At 36.3% G+C, this 23,611-nt stretch overlaps 2 protein-coding genes across 2 annotated transcripts; both read left to right on the forward strand.

The window, feature by feature from the left end:
* The first annotated feature begins 4,694 nt into the window (after window positions 1–4,694).
* On the forward strand, window positions 4,695–5,560 carry LOC119771194. The gene is made up of 3 exons (XM_038266843.1): window positions 4,695–4,913; window positions 4,968–5,220; window positions 5,282–5,560. The coding sequence occupies exons 1-3, from the start codon at window positions 4,787–4,789 to the stop codon at window positions 5,439–5,441; spliced, it is 540 nt and encodes a 179-aa protein (XP_038122771.1). The 5' UTR covers window positions 4,695–4,786; the 3' UTR covers window positions 5,442–5,560.
* Window positions 5,561–9,213: 3,653 nt separating this feature from the next.
* On the forward strand, window positions 9,214–23,281 carry LOC6037402. The gene is made up of 3 exons (XM_001847267.2): window positions 9,214–9,308; window positions 22,754–22,923; window positions 22,994–23,281. Exons 2-3 carry the CDS (start codon window positions 22,795–22,797, stop codon window positions 23,075–23,077), a joined length of 213 nt encoding a protein of 70 aa, XP_001847319.2. The 5' UTR covers window positions 9,214–9,308; window positions 22,754–22,794; the 3' UTR covers window positions 23,078–23,281.
* The last annotated feature ends 330 nt before the right edge of the window (window positions 23,282–23,611 follow it).

Raw genomic sequence — 23,611 nt, forward strand, 5'->3', positions numbered from 1 at the left:
GTGAAAGTAAGCGCAAAAATGGTAGAATTTACCATGCTTCCACAAAATTGCATGGTAGCAATTACGAATTCATTATCATTCTTTCCATATTGGAGGGTTGAAATTACCATACCGCTCTCGACATAGTAAAACTGACTGCTTTAATCAGTTAATTCAAGCACGGAATGTTTTTAGCAAAAATACGTCGGTGCGTGTTCTCAATTTAACCCTACAATATGGTAGCAACTACCATGGTTGGGTTTTCAGTGTATGATTTTTAAGTCTTATAAGTAGGTAAATCTTTTGGAAGATTTTGTTTTTTTTTCATTAGTTCATTTATCAGGTCCATAAGGCTTTCTAGTCAGAAATTTACCAACACATTCAAAGTATGTTTTAGTGCGTCCATCCCGGGAATTCCCGGGACAAAAATCCCGGGATTTTCCCTAAACCGGGAATTCCCGAATCCCGGGATTTTTTATATTTTGTCCCGGGAATTCCCATAATTAAAAAAAAAAACATTTTTTGGTCTGGAAACTCAGATTTGGTTGTGGAAGTAGATTAATGAATACTTAGTAATCGAAAATCATTTTAAAACATTAGCAAATTTGTAATCGGATCATATCAACATTTATTTGGCTTATAAGGAAAAAATATTAAAATTTTAATTTACTGATCCACAGAATGCTTAGCGCTTTAAATATTTTCATTAAATTTTATTTATTTCATAAATATTTACGTTTAGTGATGATTTTAAACCTGAAAAAAAATTAATTATTTTTCATCTAACATCGGCATCTGGGGCAAATTAGGACAATAGTAACGAATTAAGATAGCTGTTTAAGCCTATTTTTTTTTTGCATAATGTTCTGATATTTTTTTTAATAAAAAAAATAAATTAGTACACCGATTTTCTAATTTATTGCTCTAAAATATCCTGAACCTATTCAGACTGCATTCCAGATTTCCTTCAGTTGGCGGTAGTGGCTTAAATATAATTTTTTAAATATTTTTTTTTGTAAAACATGACATTATAAACCAGTCATGCTTTTGAACGGGTTCTCCGTTCGTTCAAGTTCACACAGCAACACGAAAAATAACAGCTCTTAGAACGAACGCTCGTCTCTAAGAAACGTTCGTTCAGTAGGCTTTTTTGAAACGAACGGAGAACCCAGTTCAGAACTTCAACATTTTCCTTAGATAAAACCTCAGTAGACTAGCTGAACTTTATTGACTTTTAATCATTTGTTTACAAGGCAGTACTGCTAGCTTAGTGGTAGCAAATAGGTTTAGTAATCGGAGGTAGTGAGTTCGAATCTCTTTTTTCCTGAACATAAAAAGCATGAAAATGAGGTGTATTCAGATGATTTTTGCCTTTGAGATGTTTCTTTTTAGTCTCCCTAGCCTCCCAGCTGGAGTTTCCCTTGATTTGTACAAAATGTAATTTCAGCGAGCGTTAAAATTTGGCACCTAACTACACAAAAAAAAGTATTTAAAAAATTTGAGATTCGAACTCACTCCCTTTGAATACTATACTGGCATGTTACCACCGAGCTAACTAAGCTCTATACAAATAGCATTACTGAATGTTTATTTAAGCTAAACAGTTGCCATAGAGAGCCTCTGGCTACAGGCGGTTCACAGAACGCGTTCCAAACTTTGAAGAGAACGGCACGAAAAAGTTACGTTCTGTTTTTGGAACGAAAACCAATGGCTCCTGCGCTGTGGGTTCAGTTCATTTTGAAGAATGAGAACGAACGCAGAACGGGTTCCGTTCAAATTGCATGACTGTTATAAACTTTTCTAGAATTTAACATTGGATGGTATCATTTTATTTGTTTTCGTTTCTTGTTTTTTTACAGTTTCAATGAATTTCTTCAAGCATTAGAAGTCATGTCATATGAAAAATAAAAGAAATTTTTAAAAATTTTAAGATGATAAATATGAAAAAAATTAAATCACATTGGATTAAAAATTATGATTCAATCAAAATCCAAAGCACAGCAAAAAACTACAATTTTTAATATTTTTTAAACTAACTAAAAATCGCTGTTCTTGTTCAGATTGAAGTATAGATTATCACCAATTAACAGTATTGAGCTAATTCTGTATTTGTAAGCTTGAAAAACATAACAAATTTAACAAAAACGTAGATTTTATGACTGTTTAAAAAAAATCCCGGGATCCCGGGAATTCCCGGGATTTCAAAAATATTTTTCCCGTTTCCCGGGAAATTCAATACCCGGGAAAATTGGACGCCCTAGTATGTTTACATGACAGCTGGACGTTTGTTTGCATCAGGTTTCCTATCTCTTTCTAGCAATTTTTTTTTGTCAAGCGACTTCTAGCTGGTTTATTTGACTGACTGCCCGATATGCCAGCCAACATACTTCGCAGGGCTGTGCCAGCTACAGCTCGATCATTGTTTGCATCAGGACACTGTGACGAGGAGTTCGTCATTTTTGAGTTAAATTATATTTTTTTCACTGGGCCTAGAAAGCCTTATACAGATGCATCATGGAGCTTAGGTGAGGTTTGGATTTCTGCACCGTTTCAAGCCTTCCGACACCTAGTTTCGAGTAGGAATTTTCCTATAGAGACCGCCAAAGCCTGTGCAGAGCGAAAAATTTGATTTTGATTTGTGAATGGGCATTAGGGTGACAAGAAAAATGAAAAATTTTGGAATATCTGAAGAGATACCCCCTGGCTCGATTCTTTAGGCAATAATAAGCAACTGTGCCAATTTTGAGCCAAATCGGTTAAGGTTGAGGAGTCGTTTTTATCATTAATGTTTATATGGCGAAAATCGCAAAAATGTATGGGGAAAAACATCGCTTCAGTATTTTGGGAGCAGGTGGCGCAGGTCTCGCCTAAAATTGCCCAAGTGTAAGTTTCTTGTAGAAAATTCAATTCCCTAAAACATTGTCGAAGGGTGCAAGAAGATCCGAGTTGATCCTGTGGCGAGGCCGCGCCACCTGGCAGAAAAATACTGAATCGATGTTTTTCTGCATACATTTTTGCGATTTTCCCCATATAAACTTCAACGATAAAAAGCGACCCCTAAAACTTAACCGATTTGGCTCAAAATTTGCACAGATACTTAGTTTTGCCTAAGGAATCGAATCAGAGGGATGTCGATTTTTTTTATTGTCACCGTAATGGGCATTCACATTTTTTTTTTGAAATTAAATATGTCTTTATTGAACTTTCTTATAATAATTACATTTCATTTACATTCTAAGTGGTATGGCTACATGCTCTTTATCTTTGTTATATTTTTCGTTTTCTTATTAACTGTTCACATTCATTTATTTACTTCAAATTGTATGGGCATTCACATTGAGAGCAATGGCTCTCAAAAGTTTAGCGCCGAGCAGCAACTTTTATACACACTACTGAATGTTCGTTTTGAAAAGACGGAATTGAAAGCTGGAATTGATAATTTCAAAAATAAATCGGCTTATTTGAGAACATTTCAAATACCAACCGATGAGTGTAGCCGATTCCCAAATTCGCCGATTCCGTACCAACTTGGCAGATACTATAGTACTTTAGCAGTCTACATCCGGTTAACCACAATGCGCAGGCAGCCGCCGTGTGTTTGATTTCGCCGTCAGAAGTTGCAGAATTAGCCCACACTCCCCATGTAATGCTTCATGCTAAGATCCGGCCTCAGATCCCACAGAGGTACGAGCAGATTGCCTCTGATGTCTCGGATGATGACGGATAACTTCTGCCGGGCATGGCAGACGGAAAAACTGGACAAAATTTGGCCCAGACTTGGAAACAATCTCCGCACACCACCAACGGGTGTGACCAACCGCCGCAGCCACCGGACCCGGCCGTAGTGATTTAATTTCCGTGGTTTTCCCGGAGTACACCACCGGAATCGAGGACACTGCACCTAGCAGAGAGGTACGGCCTTAGGCGGCGGAAGTGGCCTTTCAATTTTTTTTTCGGGAGACGCGAAAACTAAAACTCCTTAATCAATTCAGCGGGGGGAAATATGTAAACAGTCAACAATGTGACGCAAGTTTGACGTAGTCATGGTTGCATTTACCAAGGTATCGACAATCGGGTGGGAATTGGGTCCTTAAATGAAGCTTAGATTGCTGATATTATTGTTTACAACGAAAAAGCTTATTTTTCTGAGTACAATGACCCTTTGTACGACCACAAAGAGTTTAAAATGGATTTTTAAATCAATTTTGAAAAATTAACCTCGCGGTCCTTCTTGACAGAAAAGGTCCTACTTGAAAGCTCGTTCCAAGGGGACCATAGTTGATCCATCGAAAAAATGTTGTCTTGTCAATAACTTTTTTTGCATAAAAATGAAAAAAAGTGATCAGAAATGGTTTTTAATCGTGTTTTTTACCGTTGTACATAAAAATTTACATAGGGCTTTAGTACCCAATTGAAAAACTCGGGAGGAAGCTGAGAAACTCAGAGTTACTCCGAGTTACTCTCAGAGTTTCTCACTGAAATGCCCTTGGTCTAGGTCTTAGCATCGAAAAGGACCTAATAAAAATAATTTTATGAATGCAAAAAAATTATGCCAAACTGGCCCAACCGCTTAAATTAGCTAAAATTTGCCTTAACCGAGTTTACTCAATTTAAGGTACATATGGGTTTTCGATTATAACTAAATTTTACTCATTTATGACTAGTTTCTGTTGAGCGTATCAAGCAAAAACAAAATGTTTTGAAAGGAGCAACTGTCAATTGCAAATGTTTACTGTTGGCGACCGTTGATGCAAGTACCGGGTTTTGGGAATTTTGACCGAGTAAAAAATAGTTAATTTCGGACGAAATGGATCGCCCGATAACACTATCCGAGTACAGCAGCTGGCTCCAAATGGTGTGCGCGGAAGCTGCCATTTGTTTGCGTGCTTCAGACCAACTGACGGCACGAATCGAAAAGATTGCCACCTTCAAAGGTATGTTTGCAATGTTTATTTTTTTTTTTAATATTAACGACATGTTTTTTACAGAAACCCTCGCCCACCGACTGCACGGTACCAAGCAGCGGGTGGACCAGCTCAAGCAGACCATCAACGAGCTCGAAAAGACGACCCAGCCGGTGCGCGAATGTCTGACCGCGACGCAGGCCAAGCTGGCCAAACTAGACGAGGAAAGTGCTCTGCTGCAGCAGCAACTGGCCGAAAACAAAACCCAAATCGAGCAGGTTGAGGCCAGGGCCGAAGGACCTGATAAAGAACTGGTGCAGCACCTTAAGGCGGAGGAGTGAGTCTGGGGTTGATAACTCTATAAATTTCGGTAGAAGTACAACAATGTCTCCTTTTAGGGCAAAATTAACGTCCATCAAGCGATCATTGGCAGAATCTGTAACCACCGACAACGTGTGGGACACCCTGCCGTTGGTCATGTCCGAGGTAAAGCTGAAGGAAAAAATACTGGCCGTTGTTGACGCGTCGTCTGGACGAAACGATCCACCCAGGAGTTGAACGTTGTGTTTTATTGAGTTATGTTCAGAAATTTAATGTCAAGTTCGCTAAGCCATGTATTTTCTAAGCTTATACAATAATGAGGAAATAAATGATGTTTTTTTTCACTTACCAAACCATCGAAGCCGAATTCTAAGAAAATCTGGAACGGTGTCTGGTCAAATCCGTTCATCGTATGTACGCCAAACGCAATCATTACAAAAAGTTAGTCCAAAAATAATAAAATTTGTTTAGTTATTACAGTTTTCACAGCGCATCACTTTTTTTCTTACGCGACAAAGCCGGCTCTGCTTTGAAAAGATCGTTAGGCTCCAAAATCCTTTGAAATATACAGTTTAACAAGTTAAAATCAGAAAAAAAATCAAGAGAAACTTTCTTAACTCAAACACCATAACAAGTAAGAGCTTAGAGGTACTTAATTCACTACACTTTAACGAATTACGTGATGTTGCACGTCCTTTCGAATAAATTCCAAATTGTCCACAACTCCCAAAAACCCGACCGAACGCGGAACGAGTGCTCAACCGAACTGTCACTTTAGCCAAAGCTTTCGATTCGGAGCTTTCACATTTTTCGATAAAAAGCGTTCCTCGGCGACCATCATGGAATGCCCGGAATGCCAGATTTATCAAGTGTCTACACTGAAACCCCGATAGTTTGACATCAACTCGACGACCAGTCGACATTGTCGTGCTTATCTTGTCCATCTTTTCTCACGTCGCTTTTTGACGTTAAGAGAAAAACGCGTTTAAAATTTAATGTTCAATCTTGAATAAATAAAAATTAGAGCACGCAATGTAAACAATAACAAACACGTTTTTTTTTGGCTGACCATTCTGTGCATTGTCCCGAAGTTTGGTTGAATTTGGTTGCCGGTGGTCCCGAGCCATGGCTTTCTACAGCCTTGGTCCCGAGCTATGATTACAAACTTTAACGGTAGTCGAGCATGTACGAGTGTCGAACGCGTTCATGAAATTAGAGACCCAGTTTGGCCGGCGGTCCAGTTCGATTTAGCAAAGTCTGGCCAGTCTCCCTATTAAGGGTACCTCAATCAATTTTCATGGTGTGCCGAGATAGCACGACAAGATTGAAACTTCTTTCACAAAGAGTGACAACAATGCACGAAGTTTTTTTTCAGAACTTTGTTCGACTAAACTGAAAATTAAACAATCATATTGATAAATTTTACTAGTTTTATAACTCTTAATCTGTTGTTGGGAGTTCTAAATAATGCCATATCTGGTAAATATTTCAAGAGAGAAAGATGTTTGCTTTCAAGAATGAATACCAACCTGTTTCCGCGATTTAAGAGGCAGTACCTATTTGTAAATTCTGCTCGGTTTGTTCTAGAGGTTGTATCGATGTGCTCCGATTTGGATGAAACTTTCAGCGTTTGTTTGTCTATACATGAGATGAACTCATGCCAAATATGAGCCCTCTACGACAAAGGGAAGTGGGGTAAAACGGGCTTCGAAGTTTGAGGTCCAAAAAACCTAAAAAATCTTAAAATTGCTCGCATTTCCGTAAAACTTCATCAATTCCAACTCTCGTAGATGAGCAATTCTCTACGAAATCGGTCTTTTTTCTTCAATTTTAACTTTTTTGGTGCCTTCGGTATGCCCAAAGAAGCCATTTTGCATCATTAGTTTGTCCATATAATTTTCCATACAAATTCGGCAGCTGTCCATACAAAAATGATGTATGAAAATTCAAAAATCTGTATCTTTTGAAGGAATTTTTTGATCGATTTGTGTCTTCGGCAAAGTTGTAGGTATGGATACGGACTACACTGGAAAAATAATACGGTAAAAATTTGGTGATTTTTTATTTAACTTTTATCACTAAAACTTGATTTACAAAAAAACACTATTTTTAATTTTTTTATTTGATATGTTTTAGAAGACATAAAATGCCAACTTTTCAGAAATTTCCAGGTTGTGCAAAAATCACTGAGTTATGAATTTTTATCAATACTGATTTTTCAAAAATCGAAATTTTGGTCGTAAAATTTTTCAACTTCATTTTTCGATGTAAAATCAAATTTGCAATCAAAAAGTACTTTACTAAAATTTTGATAAAGTGCACCGTTTTCAAGTTATAGCCATAATTAAGTGACTTTTTTGAAAATAGTCGCAGTTTTTCATTTTTTTAAATTAGTGCACACGTTTGCCCAGTTTTGAAAAAAATATTTTTGAAAAGCTGAGAAAATTCTCTATATTTTGCTTATTTGGACTTTGTTGATACGACCTTTAGTTGCTGAGATATTGCAATGCAAAGGTTTAAAAACAGGAAAATTGATGTTTTCTAAGTTTCACCCAAACAACCCACCATTTTCTATCGTCAATATCTCAGCAACTAATGGTCCGATTTTCAATGTTAATATATGAAACATTTGTGAAATTTTCCGATCTCTTCGAAACAAATATTTTGGAATTTTCAAATCAAGACTAACATTTCACAAAGGCCAAACATTCAATATTACGCCCTTTTAAAATGTTTGTCTTGATTTGAAAATTCCAAAATATTTTTTCGAAAAGATCGGAAAATTTCACAATTGTTTCATATATTAACATTGAAAATCGGACCATTAGTTGCTGAGATATTGACGATAGAAAATGGTGGGTTGTTTGGGTGAAACTTAGAAAACATCAATTTTCCTGTTTTTAAACCTTTGCATTGCAATATCTCAGCAACTAAAGGTCGTATCAACAAAGTCCAAATAAGCAAAATATAGAGAATTTTCTCAGCTTTTCAAAATATTTTTTCAAAACTGGGCAAACATGTGCACTAATTTAAAAATGAAAACTGCGACTATTTTCAAAAAGTCACTTAAATATGGCTATAACTTGAAAACGGTGCACTTTATCAAAATTTCAGTAAAGTACTTTTTGATTGCAAATTTGATTTTACATCGAAAATGAAGTTGAAAATTTTTACGACCAAAATTTCGATTTTGAAAAATCAGTATTGATTAAAAATTCATAACTCGGTCAGTGATTTTGCACAACCTGAAATTTCTGAAAGTTGGCATTTTATGCCTTCTAAAACATTTCAAAAATAAAAAATTAAAAATAGTGTTTTTGTAAATCAAGTTTTAGTGATAAAAGTTAAATAAAAAATCACCAAATTTTACCGTGTATTATTTTTTCCAGTGTAGTCCGTATCCATACCTACAACTTTGCCGAAGACACCAAATCGATCAAAAATTCCTTCAAAAGATACAGATTTTTGAATTTTCATACATCATTTTTGTATGGACAGCTGCCGAATTTGTATGGAAAATTATATGGACAAACTAATGATGCAAAATGGCTTCTTTGGGCATACCGAAGGCACCAAAAAAGTTTCAGTCGGATTAAAAAATACAAAAAAAATCGAATGACCGAAATCCTAGAGAACTGCTCAGATGCATTTGAAAGATCTTTTGAAGCACTTCAAAATGAGCCATAGACATCCAGGATCGGCATGTTTTACCCCACTTCCCTTTGTCGTAGAGGGCTCATATTTGGCATGAGTTCATCTCATGTATAGACAAACAAACGCTGAAAGTTTCATCCAAATCGGAGCACCTCGATACGACCTGTTACACATTGGTGAAAAACTCGCTCTTAAATTTCAGTCCACCAGTCCGAAAAAGAGAAAAAGAGAACCTCCACGCCAGAAGAGAACATTCCGCGTGGATGCGCGAGGCACTTAAATGTATACGCGCGCATACCACCAAAAAACCTGCTTTCCGTTCGCCACAAGTACAGAGAACCGAAACTCTCCCCCCAGTGACTCAACATAGCTCAAATTCAAGTCAGTTTCGGTCAGTCGATTCTCGGATACCTTCGGTTGTGGACGTGTCGTACGCAGCAGTCTTCAAACGTAAGTTTTGTGCGCGCTTAAAGTGAAACACCGGATTATCTCATACCGACCGTGCTTGCATTAAATTTTGTGGTATTTTTTGGAAGATAAGAAAAAAATATTGTGTTTGCTCAATTCTACGATAAATCAGTCAGCATTATTCAACCACGAGTTGTCACCGGCGAAGCTTATCTCTTATCACATGGAAATTGTTCGTTCCGTGAACCCCAGGTGATATTCCTCGGAAATCTTTGCGAAAACCATCGGAAATTGGGCCATTTCCAGGTAAGGCGACGTCGATTAGTCGCCTTGTGTACACGGTTTTACATTCTAGTTCGCATTCTATTTTTGGGTAACGTGGGAAAGCAATCAATATAAAAACAAATTCCTTTGAACCGCATGACATCACGCGTCTTATCACCTTGATATTTGAAAACTTGTAATGCGGGTAATCTCCCCCTAACCTCGCATTGCTCAAAACGGGAACCTTTCCCAATTAGGGGGGACCCCCTTCGGAACCATCCGGTTACAAAACCATCCATCGCAATGACTGCGTTGACAGATTACCTTAATTTTGGGCGCGTACTCAACTAAGGTTAGTCGCGTGCGCAAAACAAAAAGAAACAAATATGTGCAAGTGAAAAGTTGCACATTTTTGCACGTCGTCGTAATGTTTGGTGGTGCAGCCACTCACTCACACAGGTGTTTGTTTACGAGGCGGTGCGGACGTTTAAACCAAAACTCTGAGAATGTGTGTGGGTTTTTGCGCGATGACCACGACGGATTTAGTTGGTCATTCATTGATTTGTTTATGCTGTTTTGCGCGGTAATAAGTGTCTTTTGGTAACTCTTAATGTACCGTGCGAGAAAATAAATATGTATCAAAATATGATTGATCTTTAAGCAAATGACAGGTGATCAAAAATTGGATTACAAAATTACAAAATAGTTACCTAAAAAAGTCTGAAATTAAATTCAAAAAGTTCTCCGTAAGCTTCAACTACAGTACTTGTTCGGTAACTGGGCTGAGAACGTAGGCCAGTTACCGAATGCTGCTTACTAACTGGGCTGAACGAATGATTACGAGGGGACCACCGATGCATAATATTTTCTTGTTAAAATATAAAAATAAAAGTTACCCTAATTTGTTCAATTGCTTTAAATTTGAAAATAGTTTGTTTTGGTTTTTTGATGTTTGTCTTCTTTTTAACTGAGCACTCGATAACGATTTTGAACTGTTATCGTTATCGAGCGCTCAGTTAAAAAGCAGCCCAATTTTTGTTACATTCCAGACTCGATTATCCGAAGCCTTAATTATCCGAAGTTTCGATTATCCGAAGTTCGATTATCCGAAGGTTTGTAGGGGACTTCGGATAATCAAATCACGAAGATTTTTTTTCTTTTTTTTCTTTTTCTTGTTTTAAACATGAAATTCGAGTTCTGTGACCCCATTTTAACCAAATTTGAATAGTTGATTGCCTATTAAATAATAAAATGCATTTTTTTCAATATTTCGTCACCGCAATATTGGCCGCCATCTTAGATTTTTCGTGATTCGATTATCCGAAGTTTCGATTATCCGAAGTGACATTTTTCCGATGAATTCGGATAATCGAGTCTGGACTGTATATGGTTAATTTAACTATTTTAGCGATTGTCCACGCTCCATACAAAAAAGGGTTGTTTTGTATGGAAATTGTCAATGAGGGGAGGAGGGTTACAAAACTTGAGATATTCAAAACACGTTTATATACGAGTGTTGTTCAATGTCAAATGAATTCAATGTCAAATGAATTATTGATATTCTTAAGTGCACATAGCTATTCGAATCCAAACCATCGGATTTTTGTTGAATCGCTTATCCTCAGAAATCTTCGAATATTCGAACTTTGGATAATCGAGTCTGTAATTCACAATTTGACAGGCTTCGTCACGTACACGAAATTTGTACTTTTTGGGAGTCTTCACATTTAATTAAGCTGATTAGGTAAAAATTGCCAAACGGCATTGCGTAACGCATAAATTAAAGGCAAAAATACATCTTAAAAATACTCTCCATTCAAAATCAAGAAAATCAATACGTCGCACGACTAGTTTATGCTGTTTCCCACTGTGGTTCCGGATGTGGCCACCGGAGATCGGTGGAACCGGTTCGGATGGGTCCCATGGTATTTAATATTATTCTATGCTTGTTTTGCATGGCTATTCATGATAGAAGAAAGCGTATCAGTTCAAAATTGGATAGATCAGATACTTTTTCCAATAATCTGGATCTTCCGGTGGCCTGTACTCCGGCTACCGGTCCGTGCAGTGCGATTTTTCGCCGAATTATTGTTCCTGGTGCAAAAACGAACGATTTTGGTGTAGTAGTGGTGGTATAGCAATCGATGGTTTGCGCGAAATCATGTTGCGATATTTTTTTTGCCCTTTTTCCCACTGTGCAATGCATAAAAGCTACATGTTAATGAGTAATTATCCAAAGAACGCGATTTTCTTATTCATTCTTTTTGGATTTGTTGATTTGGGTGAAACTTTCTGTGTACCTTTTTATTACCAAAGAAGTCATTTTGCATCATTATTTCATATAATTTATATAACAGCTGCCCAAAGCTGTTAATACAAAGAGGCTATTAAAATATTCAAAAATCTGTTTCTTGAGAACAGATTTCTGAACGATTTGGTGTCTTTGGTAAAGCTGTAGTTACTGCTTAGGACATTTCAGAAAAAAAACTGCACTTTAAAAAAAATACCAATTTTTCAAATACAAAATAGCTTCATTTTTAGCTGTAAAATCAAATTGAACAACTCTCTACGAAATCGGCCGATTTCGACCTTTTTTTGTATTTTTTTTATTTGACTTAAACTTTGTGGGGGCCTTCCCTATGACCAAATAAGCTATTTTGCGTCATTGGTTCGCCCATACAAGTCTCCATACAATTTTGGCTGCTGTCCATACAAAAATGGTATATAAATATTCAAACAGCTGTAACTTTTGAGTGAATTTTCTGATCAATTTGGTGTCTTCGGCAAAGTTGTTGAGGACTATTGAAAAAATAGGTACACGGAAAAAATGCAGATTTTTTAATCAACTTTTTTTTTACTAAAACTCAATTTTTCCCAAAATACGTATTTTTTGATTTTCGAGATTTTTTGATATGTTTTAGGGGACAAAAATCCGCAACTTTTGAGTCATACAAAAACATGGTAAAAAAGTCTGCCGCCGAGTTATGAATTTTTGAAAAACCAGTGATTTTTGGAAAAATGGAAGTTTCATGCAAAAACAATGTTTAATGCAAAATTGAATTTGCAATCAAAAAGTACTTTACATATTTTTTGATAAAGGGCTCTGTTTTCAATATATAGCCACCTTTCGGTTTGATTTTAGCGAAATATTTGCAATTTTTCAATTTTTAAAAATGGTGACCATAAGTGACCATTTCTAAAAAATATTTGTTTTTGAGAAGGCCAAACATTGAATATTACGCCCATTTAAAGTGCTAGTCTTGATTTAAAAAAATTCAAAATATTGTTTTCGAAAAGATCGAAAAATTTCACGAATTTTTCATGTATTAAAATTGAAAATCGGACCATTATTTGCTGAGATATGGTCATTAGAAAATAGTGGGTTGTTTTGGTGAGATTAAGAAAACTTCAATTTTTGTGTTTCTTTTTCTTAAAGCGGCTCTATCTCAGCACCCGAGGTCCAATCTTCAATGTCTCTTAGACAATTTTATAGCAAATTTTCTGAACGTTTAAAAAAAATATTTTTAGAAACGGTCACTCATGGTCACTATTTTTAAAAATTGAAAAACTGCAAATATTTCGCTAAAAACAAACTTCCGGTAGCTATATCTTGAAAACGGAGCCCTGTATCAAAAAATCTGTAAAGAACTTTTACAGCATTAAAAAATTATGTCAAACTTGTTTTTGCATGAATTTTTTTTTTATTCTTTATTATAGAGTTTTTCAGCCGGAGGCTGGTTCAACTTTGCATGTAACTTCCATTTTTTCCAAAAATCACTATTTTTTCAAAAATTCATAACTCGGCGGCAGATTTTTTGACCATGTTTCTCTATGGCTCAAAAGTTGCGGATTTTTGTCCCCTAAAACATATCAAAAAATCTCGAAAATCAAAAAATACGTATTTTAGGAAATTGAGGTTTAGTAAAAAAAAGGTTGATTAAAAAATCTGCAAATTTTTTCCGTGTTCTTATTTTTTTCTCAAAAGTCCTCAACAATACCTACAACTTTGCCCAAGACACCAAATTGATCAGAAAATTCACTCAAAAGTTACAGCTGTTTGAATATTTACATACCATTTTTGTATGAACAGCAGCCAAAATTGTATGGAGACTTGTATGGGTGAACCAATGACACAAAATAGCTTCTTTGGTCATAAGGAAGGCCCCCACACAGTTTGAGCCAAATCAAAAAATACAAATAAAATCCATTTCCGGTTTTGGTAGAGAATTGCTCAATTTGCAATTGAAAAGACCTCTGTTTCATGTTATATACACTATAAATTGTTTTTTGTTGATAACGTGTTTTTTTATTTGTTGGAGTGACCATCCTTAGACCATAGTTTCGAAAAAATCTGAAATTTTCCTATAAATTTGCTTCTAAAATATTGAAGATTGGACCAATGCTTGCTGAGATACATCTTCCCAAAGAAATTCTTACAGGAAAAATGAGCTTTTGAACACATCACCAAAATTGCCTTGAATTTTAAGTGACGATAATTTGTCCGTTTTTCAAAAAAATGTCAAAAATGAAAGTATGCATTGTGAATTTTCCTGATCTCTCGAATAAAGGTATTTCAAAATTTTGAAATCATCCCTAATAATTGATATGGACACGGACATATTTTTGAAAATTATTTTTTCCCCTTAAATTTGTATGGTGATTTCGAAGTGTGTCAATAAAATTTAATTCCTTTTTTTAGTTGGTGAGGGTTAATCACATAAACGATCAAACACGCCTAAGACGGGCGCGTCGTGGCGCGCCGTTTATTTATAGTATTTTAGTCATTCACACATTTGGTTCCTAGCTTCTTCTGTTCATTTATTCAAGCCTGTGCCAGTGGTGGAGTAGCATTGCTTTTACGCGCCCCTCTGTCGATACGCTATACAACACTATCAAATCGGAATGATTTGCTGGCGCGCATGTGCGCGTGGGTTGTTTTTGTGAGATTAGAAGAGAGGGCGAGAGTGGAAACTGTTTCAAACAGGTTCTTGAGCTTGGGAGAACTTCACGTGGTGCAAAGAGTTGTAGTGGTGTGCCTTAATACGAGTTGTTTGAGTGTAGGTGGGCAGTTAAAAGTTAATGTTTTTTTCGAAGGGGATCTTCTTGCCATGTATCGTGTTAACAAATTCTTTCAAAAAAGATACACAATGCTTTGGGTAACAAATTTTCAGTTAACGGTTGGGTGCTTCTTGAAAAAAATGGACGAAAATTGGGCTCTTACGGGCTTGTTAGCAGTGCAAGGCATTTGATTTGAACACAAAATAATATTTTTGAAATTTCGTTTAAAATTTCTTTTAATATAAGCCTACAATAAACATGGCAATAAGTCTTCTATTAGTTTCTCATCCTTTACAACCCAAATCAATCTCTACACATGTTTCAATCTGAAAAATTGCCATCATAAGTTATATTTCTTCCGGTTTATCCTTATTTTTGGCTCACACGCCCTGGAGATTTCGCAGATATTTTGAACGAGCAAAATTTGCAAAGTTTTTGGAAAAATTGGGAAGTATTGTGCAAAGTTTGATGAAATTTAATTTGATCTCATCTTGAGCATATGGCGTCATCCAAAAATTCTTAAGATATTCAAATTAACCTTCACCACGATCAATATCGAACCAATAACCGGTATACATCGCGGAAGATATCTCGTCTTGGTGTCCTATTAGATCATCGCTGACATCACTTGAGCAGCTGGGTGAACATCAACAACAAATAGGGGAACCATACCCTTTCTCAGCCTATTTCTATTATCGGCCTATCAGCACTTTGATCATGAATTAAAGCTTTCATAAAGTGTTTTTGACTGTTCCAAAGTAATAAATAGCTCAAATAAAAGTGAGCAAGCAACTCTTCGTTGTTGATACATCTGAAAATGTTGATTTAATAGCGGAAAACGGCAAAAGTGATGAGAATTGGTCGAACGGCTTAGAGTGATTAAAATGGGTATATTTCCCCTAGATGGTTGAGCCGAGTTCCCCATACCACACGGGTCATCGCGATTAGGGGCCAACCGGTTGGACATTTGCATTCGAGTGTAACGTCATTGAAGGCGCGCCCCCTCTCTCCGCCCAAGTCTCGTGTTCCAAGCCTGAGTTGAACATTTTAATAAGTTGTTGTTTGAATAATAACACATTCCCACATGTGACCTTCTACGTTACTGCATTTGCATTTATCATCACTAGCGTGCCCAGGGTGGGGCAACATGGGGCAGTTGCCCCACCATCCTCGGAAATTTGTTCTAAAATTGGGCAGGGGGTGTCCATAAACGACGAAATTTTCAAAACTCTAATATTTTTGCCCCACCTTCCTTGAGAACCTGGGCACGCTAGTGTTTATCATGCTGAAGATGACGTAGATATGGTGTAGTGATGCATCGAAAACCTGTTTCATTTGAATAGAATGAGATTCTAAATTTTTATTTTGTTTAGACTTTTTTGCCTCAATTTCGTAAATTTATAAAAAAAAACTCTTTAAACATTCCGCATTTATTGAATATTGAAAAAAATGTTTCGAAATACTGCTGCCGCTCAGTTCTAACCACCGGAATTCCACCAGTTGCAACCACATGTTCGCACCACTTCTACACATTTCCATTTCCCAAGCCGGCCATAAACCGATAAACGGCGCAAGAGTCGAACCGGGAACGCTGAAGCTATTTAAAACATAATTGTTTTTCGAGCCGGCCAAAGAAAGAGTTGGTCGGTGGTGATGGAGGGCAACAAAAAAAAAGCTTAAAGAAAAACTGAAAGTATCAAAACAGAAATACGCACACACACACACACACACGCACACATGCGGAAAACTGGTTCAATTGACTTGATTGGGATGAAAAGGAAAAAAAAGAATGAAAAATACGCGTACCATCACCACCACCGCATTTGTGTTTATTTGTTTGTTTGGTGAGGAGCCGCACTTAAAAATAAATGTGCGTAAATACAAATATAGCCGGCTCGGTACAGTGAGAATGAACTGCTCGAAAGAACAGTAGCAGTTTGGTTTCTTAAATTTCTCACGTTATTAAATTTATTTTCAACTCTTTAACTTATTGATTCTTATGACTTTTGTGTTTGCTGAAACGTTAAAACAGATGTATGCATTTTTAACTTAATTCTTATGTGATATTTTTCTATATTATTTATAGTATTTTAGTCATTCACCCGTTCGGTTCCTAGCATTCTTTCAACCCAGTGTCAGTGGTGGAGTAGTGTTGCCTTCACTGTCGATACGCTATACAAAACTATCAATTCGGAATAGTTTGCTGGCGCGGAAATATTTATATTTTTCAAAATTTTAAGCGAAAAAAAAACTTTTTGCATCGAAGATTCATTTAAATTCAAATATATATAACACGTTAAAAATGATTCTAAACGCAAGGGAATGAAAATTTGAACTCTTTTGAAAAATAAAATAAAATTCGGACCAGCCTTAGTTTTTGATTAAAAAAAATATGTTGAACCAAATATAGACTTGATCTTGGACGGTGGAGCAGCGCGCACGCCTTGCAGGATTATTCGTGTTTCCAGCGTAATTTTTTTTCAGTGATTGGTGTTTTTTTGTGTGTGCTTTAATTAAGATGACATTATTTTTTTTGTGATTTAAAAAGCCCTTCCTATATCATCGTTGATCAGAAGGCACGGCGTCGGGTAAATTTTGCATTAATTTTTCAAATAATGTGTAAAATTTTCGCGGTGAAAAAGTCATTTCTATAAAATCGTTTATCGAAAGACAGATATGCTGACATTTAGGATATAGAAAATGAGTGCTCCGGCCACGGGGACGCCCAGGCTCGTTTTTTCATTTCCATCTCTTCCATTTTTATTGTATCGTTGTTAACCATCTACTGCCCAAATTTTTTTTCGAAATTTTTTAATTTTCCCGTGTTCAGGGGGTCATTTTGAGCAACTTTTGTTCTACGAAAAACTTTACTTCTCTTGTTTTTCGTTTTTCTTGTTTAATTTTTTGTATTTTTATTCGCATTTAGGGTACGTTATCCATTAGTGGACCCCTTTCCTATTGTGGACCCTCTGAAGGGTTTTTGATGAAAAATTCAATAAAATCATAATTTCAAGCGTGTTTTTGTCTACGAATCTTTTATTTGGCATGTTCAGCATCATTTAAAACAATGTTGGCTGACATTGACGTGTCCTTTCAGCCAAAATAAGTGTTTTGAGTTCGACATCTGAAATCAGCCATGGACACTAGCATTTTCACAACAAAACTGCATTTATATTTAATGATTGAATTAACTATCCAATCATTGTTTGACTGTTTATTTAACTTCAGCAAGTCGAAATAATGTAAGTTTAAGGAACTTTACTTAAATAAAGCGAAGCACTGCTCATTTTTGAGCAAAAAATAGGGGGTCCAATATAGGACAACGAAAATCCAAACTTTTCCAAACCCTTGTTAATTTAACCTTCAAAAATGAAGAAAACTGTGTATTTGAGCAAATGTTTCTTTTAAACACACAATAAATGCTTGTTGTAATCAACCTAAACAAATATTTTTTTTTTCCAAAAATGCTGATGCCGTAAGAATTTATAACACATCAAAACTATAGTTAATTGTACTTAACTGAAGCATCATAATTGCAGTTTGAAATGATATTTTATAATAATAAATCAATAACACATTTCGTATAAAATAACAGTTTGCCTATAGTGGACCCGGGTCCACAATCGGATTATGGACCCGGGTCCACTATAGGCAAAGTGGTCCATAACAGGCAAAAATATTTTTTTTTTCAAATTACTATTTTTCTGCTCAAAATCAAATAACTGATGAATCAAATAGTCAAAATTGTTCAAAAACCTTTAGATTTCATTGTTTTGTACAAAGGGTTATGAAAAAGTGCTTGAAATATGGAAAATTTGTGAAAAATGTCCTTCGGCTCTACTAGGGGGTCCACTAATGGTTCAAATACACAGAAAAAAACGTTACTTAATCCACCCTTGGGTGGTTGGCGCCTTCCTCACATTTAAAGGGTGCTATCCAAAATGCAAAAAGTGCGTAAATAACACTTAAGTGCTTACAACTTTTGATAGGGTTGTCAGATTGTCAATGTTTTGGACGCGTTAGAAAGCTCTTTTGAATACCTATCCAACAAAAGGTCGCATGAGAGATCCGGACAACGTTTTCATCAACATAGCTGAGATCCGGCCTCCAAAAAGCGTATAAATAACACTTAAGTGCTTATAACTTTTGATAAGGTTGTCAGATCTTCAATGTTTTGGACGCGTTGGAAAGCTCTTTTGAATACCTATCCAACAATAGGTCGCATGAAAGGCCCGGACAACGTTTTCATCAACATATCTGAGATCCGGCCTCCAAAAAGCGTATAAATAACACTTAAGTGCTTATAACTTTTGATAGGGTTGTCAGATCTTCAATGTCATGGACGCGTTAGAAAGGTCTTTTAAATACCTTTCTGACAATGTATAGTATGACGGGTTTTCTAACAAAAACCACCCTTTTTACAATCTTCCGGACTTTTGCTAATATCGTTTTTTTAGCATAACTTTTGAAGTACTTAACTAAACTGCATAATTTTTAATAGCGACTTATGGGACCCCAAGACGGATCGAATGACGCCAAAACGGACAAAATCGGTTAAGCCAATGTCGAGATAATCGAGTGACAATTTTTGATCAACATCCCACCACACACACAGACATTTGCTCAGAATTTGATTCTGAGTCGATAGGTATACATGAAGGTGGGTCTAGGAGGTCTAATTGAGAAGTTCATTTTTCGAGTGATTTTATAGCCTTTCCTCAGTAACGTGAGGAAGGCAAAAATGATGGTAATATTCATCAGGAAATGGTGACAGATATTGTGGCAAAAAAAATGATAAATTTTACTTTAGAAAATGATGAATTTTCATCAGAAAATGATGAAATTTACCTCAAATAGTGATGAAATTTACCTAAAAAAATGATGAAATTTACCTAAAAAAATTATGAAATTTACCTAAAAAAATGATGAAATTTACCTAAAAAAATGATGAAATTTACCGCAAAAATGTTGAATTTTATGAAAGAATGTGTATTATTGCATTAAAAGTGTGTAATTTGTGGCTGAGAAAGTGGAAGGATAGGTATTGAACTGTCATCCATTTCAGAGAACGTACACAGTAAAAAATAATGTAAATTTGGAAGCTGTAATTTCGGAAGGTTGAATATTACCTCTTTTATGATGTAATTTTACCTCAATTTAGACTGAAAAAGTTACATTACACCAGAAAAGTGTTAAAATTACACATTTCCAGAGGAGAAATTACACCTTTTTTTCTGGCATAAAAGATGTACCCCTTCCCAGATGTAATATTACCATGATTTTTTTTTCAGTGTAAATAAAAGATTTGATTCAAACGAATATTTTTTTCATGACTTTCAGGGTACTTTGGGGGCGGCAATCAGCCTACAGCTTGATCGCTGTAAGGACCCGGGTTGGTTTTTTTTAGCAAATATTACTTTAAGGTTAAACGGAACGCCAGTTCTTGGACAACTTTTGTTCAACTTAAATTAATTTCTGAACTCGACAGGTTGCTCGCTATCGACCTATTTAGCGTCTGCAACAGACAGAACATGTTTAAGTTACGGTGTTTTCTTTAAAGGTGCTTCCAAAAATGCTAGTCGTGGTATCAATATGGCGCTGCTTTCCCGTTTTACTTTAAGTTATCTTGTTGGAATTCAATAATTATTCAATTAATTATTTGTTTTAAAACATTGCACAAGATTGAAAATAATTTCACCAGAGTTGCTTAGTCAGAGCCTTCGTTGGCGGAATCAAACCTTTTTCACGATTTGCAGTCGACAAATTTGGAGAAGCAGAAATCGGAAAATTATTTAAGCCAGAGTAAATTGATTTTGCATAAATTGTACGACTTAGGATTGAGCCATTTCTTTTATAATATACAAAAGTAAAAGCACTGATATATCTAGATATTAAATTATGTGTTTGCTTAAAGCCAACTTCGCTTTAAAATTGTATGCATTTCAACTGAATTGTTTTAACCTGAGTGATGAATAGAGAGATAGATGCGTAACGTGATTTTCGAATGATCCCACTTTGTTTACATCTACAAAGTAGGAGGCTGTACCAAGCAGGTTTTTATTTTCAGTTTATCAATAAAATGTTTGGTAGGTGTGCTGAGTATTTCTTCAGAAATTAATTTAAAATGGCAAAAAATAACATTTTTCATAATAGTAGTTTATGCAACAAGTTGCAAAAAGAAGATTTTTTCAGCACGAGTTGTACATTTAACCAACGAGGTTTACCGAGTTGGATAAATACGACGAGTGCTGAAAAAATCAAGTTTTGCAACGAGTTGCTTACAACATTTTTTGCAATTCCGAAAAACGCTTATTTAATGGAATTTTATGTCAAACATTCATGTGTTTAGTAAATTCATCGTTCAAAACAAAAAAATACTGAAAATTGTTATTTTTCGATACCAGTGCTGAAAAGTTCAACTTTTCAGCACCCATTTCAGTGCTGAAAAGTAGAACTTTTCAGCATTGTTATTGAAAGGTATTAATTTTCCATTCTGTTATTTTTGGTAGGGAAAAGTAGGCCGTTTCGTTTCTCCAGAAGGGCAGGAAAAGTTGACAGTTTCACAGTGGAATTGCAAAAAATAACTTATATTCTTTATGTAAACTAATGTCAAAAACAAAAACAATGACTTTTATATCCCGCCGTTTGGCATGTGGGTTGGTATCATCCCGCCAAACAAATCAAAGTAAACTTGGGGTTGCGATGGGGAAAAAAATGTCAAATATTTTCTGTTATTGTTTGAATCGCACTGCATTTTTCTTAAGAGCATTCCTCTTAGCATTTTTCCATCGTCAGGGCCGCTGATCGTTATGTCCAGCTCATCCCGGCATGTGGCAACTCCACGAGACACTAAGGCTGATCACCCACCATCCGGAACGATCGAGACAACGATAGGCGTAACTCACTAAGGATGCAGAACGTTCAAGGCATGCGGTTGTGGCCGTTTGTGATGAGTCTGGTCGCGGAGATTGTGAAATTGGTCCCATCTTAGAATTCCCCCTTAGAACCCGCACCATGCATAAGGCCCTGGCAGTAAAATCACGAAAATAAAAAAAATCCTCCATTTTCTGATTTAAACATAATCGAGCAGATATAAATGTCTTTAGGGACCAACCACAAACCACGTGGACACATTTTCCAGACATTTCGGACACCCCTAGACCCTTCCTCCCAATCCCCTCATGTGGACTATCGCTTGATAAACGAAACGCCACTAGTTCTTTGAAGTGCATAATCTGTACTGTTGATATTACGGTTCTGTTGAGCAATGGGGCAACCATGAGAAGTCTCTCAAGATCAAGTTCAAATTACCATAAACACAAAACATTTTCATTAGTTCAAAGAACAATTTATTTTATTGGGTTTCATAGGAATTCGTTGGATTACAAGTTATACAACAATCGATGTATAAAATTGTAACCCTAAATTGATAGCATCCGTACCCACTGAGAATATTGGCTCGAGTCTCTAGTCGATTTGTTGATTTTACCTGAATCGAGTCGAGACTCGAGCCAAAATTCTCAGTGGGTGGCCATATCAGATTACAGAGCTTGCATTTTTCCCCCTACGTCCCGATGGGAATCTTGTAGTTCTGTCTTCCGGTTCTGTCGGTGGTTATCTTTTGCTTCGAGGCACCGCTAGTCTAGGCCGACCAGATTTGTTATGCTGCTCAAATCCACCGTGGGGAACTTCCTCAACCCGGGATGAGCCGGTCATCTTAACAGCGGCCTTGCCGATGCAAAAAAAGGAGGGACAATCCGAATTTTGTTCGCCGGGTCGAGAACCGTACAAGTACACGTGTGGTCAAAACAATAACTGAAAACTTTTGACAAGATGTTTTTTCCATCGCAACCCCAAGTTTACTTTGATTTGTTTGGCGGGATGATACTAACCCACATGCCAAACGGCGGGATATAAAAGTCATTGTTTTTGTTTTTGACATTAGTTTACATAAAGAATACGGTCCACTTCACCAAACACAATTGCTTATTCATTTTCGATTGCATATTTAATAGTAAATTTAAAAAAGAGTATTAAAACATTGTAAAACTATTATATGTTAGATATTTTTCAAAAATCTTAGTTTTTCTGAAGTCAGTAAAGATGCTCGTTTTGTTTTGTTTATTTTAAGTTATTTAAGTAACACGTTTTTTTTTTGTTTCCAGCTGACTCTCACCAAACCCCTCCTCTTCAAATAAACACAACCATGGCAAACGTCCTGTGGTCCATCATCTGGCTCATCATTCTGATCATCGTCGGCTTTTGGATTGCGTTCTTCTGCGCTGGGTGGTACGTGCTGGTTTACCCGCTGACCGTTTGCATACCGGACGTGGCGGTAAGAATTGTTGAAAACTAGGTTGGATCGTTATGATTTGTTTGCATCGTAATCTCGTTTTTCTTTTTAGGTCATCTCCGATTTCCTGCTCAAGGGGGCCCAGTTTGCGCACTATTGCGCCAAGAATCTGGTCGAAGGCAATGCACTGTTCTAGGATGGTGTTAGTTTATAGTGTAATTTTTTATCATTAACCTATTTTAAAAGATGTTTGTTTTCATATATTTTAACGAGAGTGGTTCATATCAAGTGCAAATTTTGAAGTTCGTTTAAGGATTCTCGAACTGCAGTACGTACACACCGGATAAGCTTTAACTCAGAATAAAAAATAAAACACATGCTCTAGTTATTAAACAAAACAGTCCTGCGTGCCACCTGATTCGTTGATCCGATTACTTCCAGCCGCCTGGGTGCGGCGAATTAGTTCCTTTGAAGGCATCCGGTTGACCGCATGAAATATGCATTTCTCGCAAATTGACTTGTAAAGCAGTCGATGTGTGCTGGTTGCACAGAAATCAATTTAAAATTTGCCAAAAACTTGTCCACTTTTGATCCGATAATTATTCATTCCTATGCTTTCACGTTGCTCTCCTCAACACACAAACACACGTACCTTCTAAAGTTCGGGCCCCAGCGCCCGAGCACATGAATATATTCGAAATAATTAAAATTCATCACTATGCTAAATTTA

The sequence above is a fragment of the Culex quinquefasciatus genome, chromosome 1, assembly GCF_015732765.1.
Source record: "Culex quinquefasciatus strain JHB chromosome 1, VPISU_Cqui_1.0_pri_paternal, whole genome shotgun sequence".
NCBI lineage: Eukaryota > Metazoa > Arthropoda > Insecta > Diptera > Culicidae > Culex > Culex quinquefasciatus.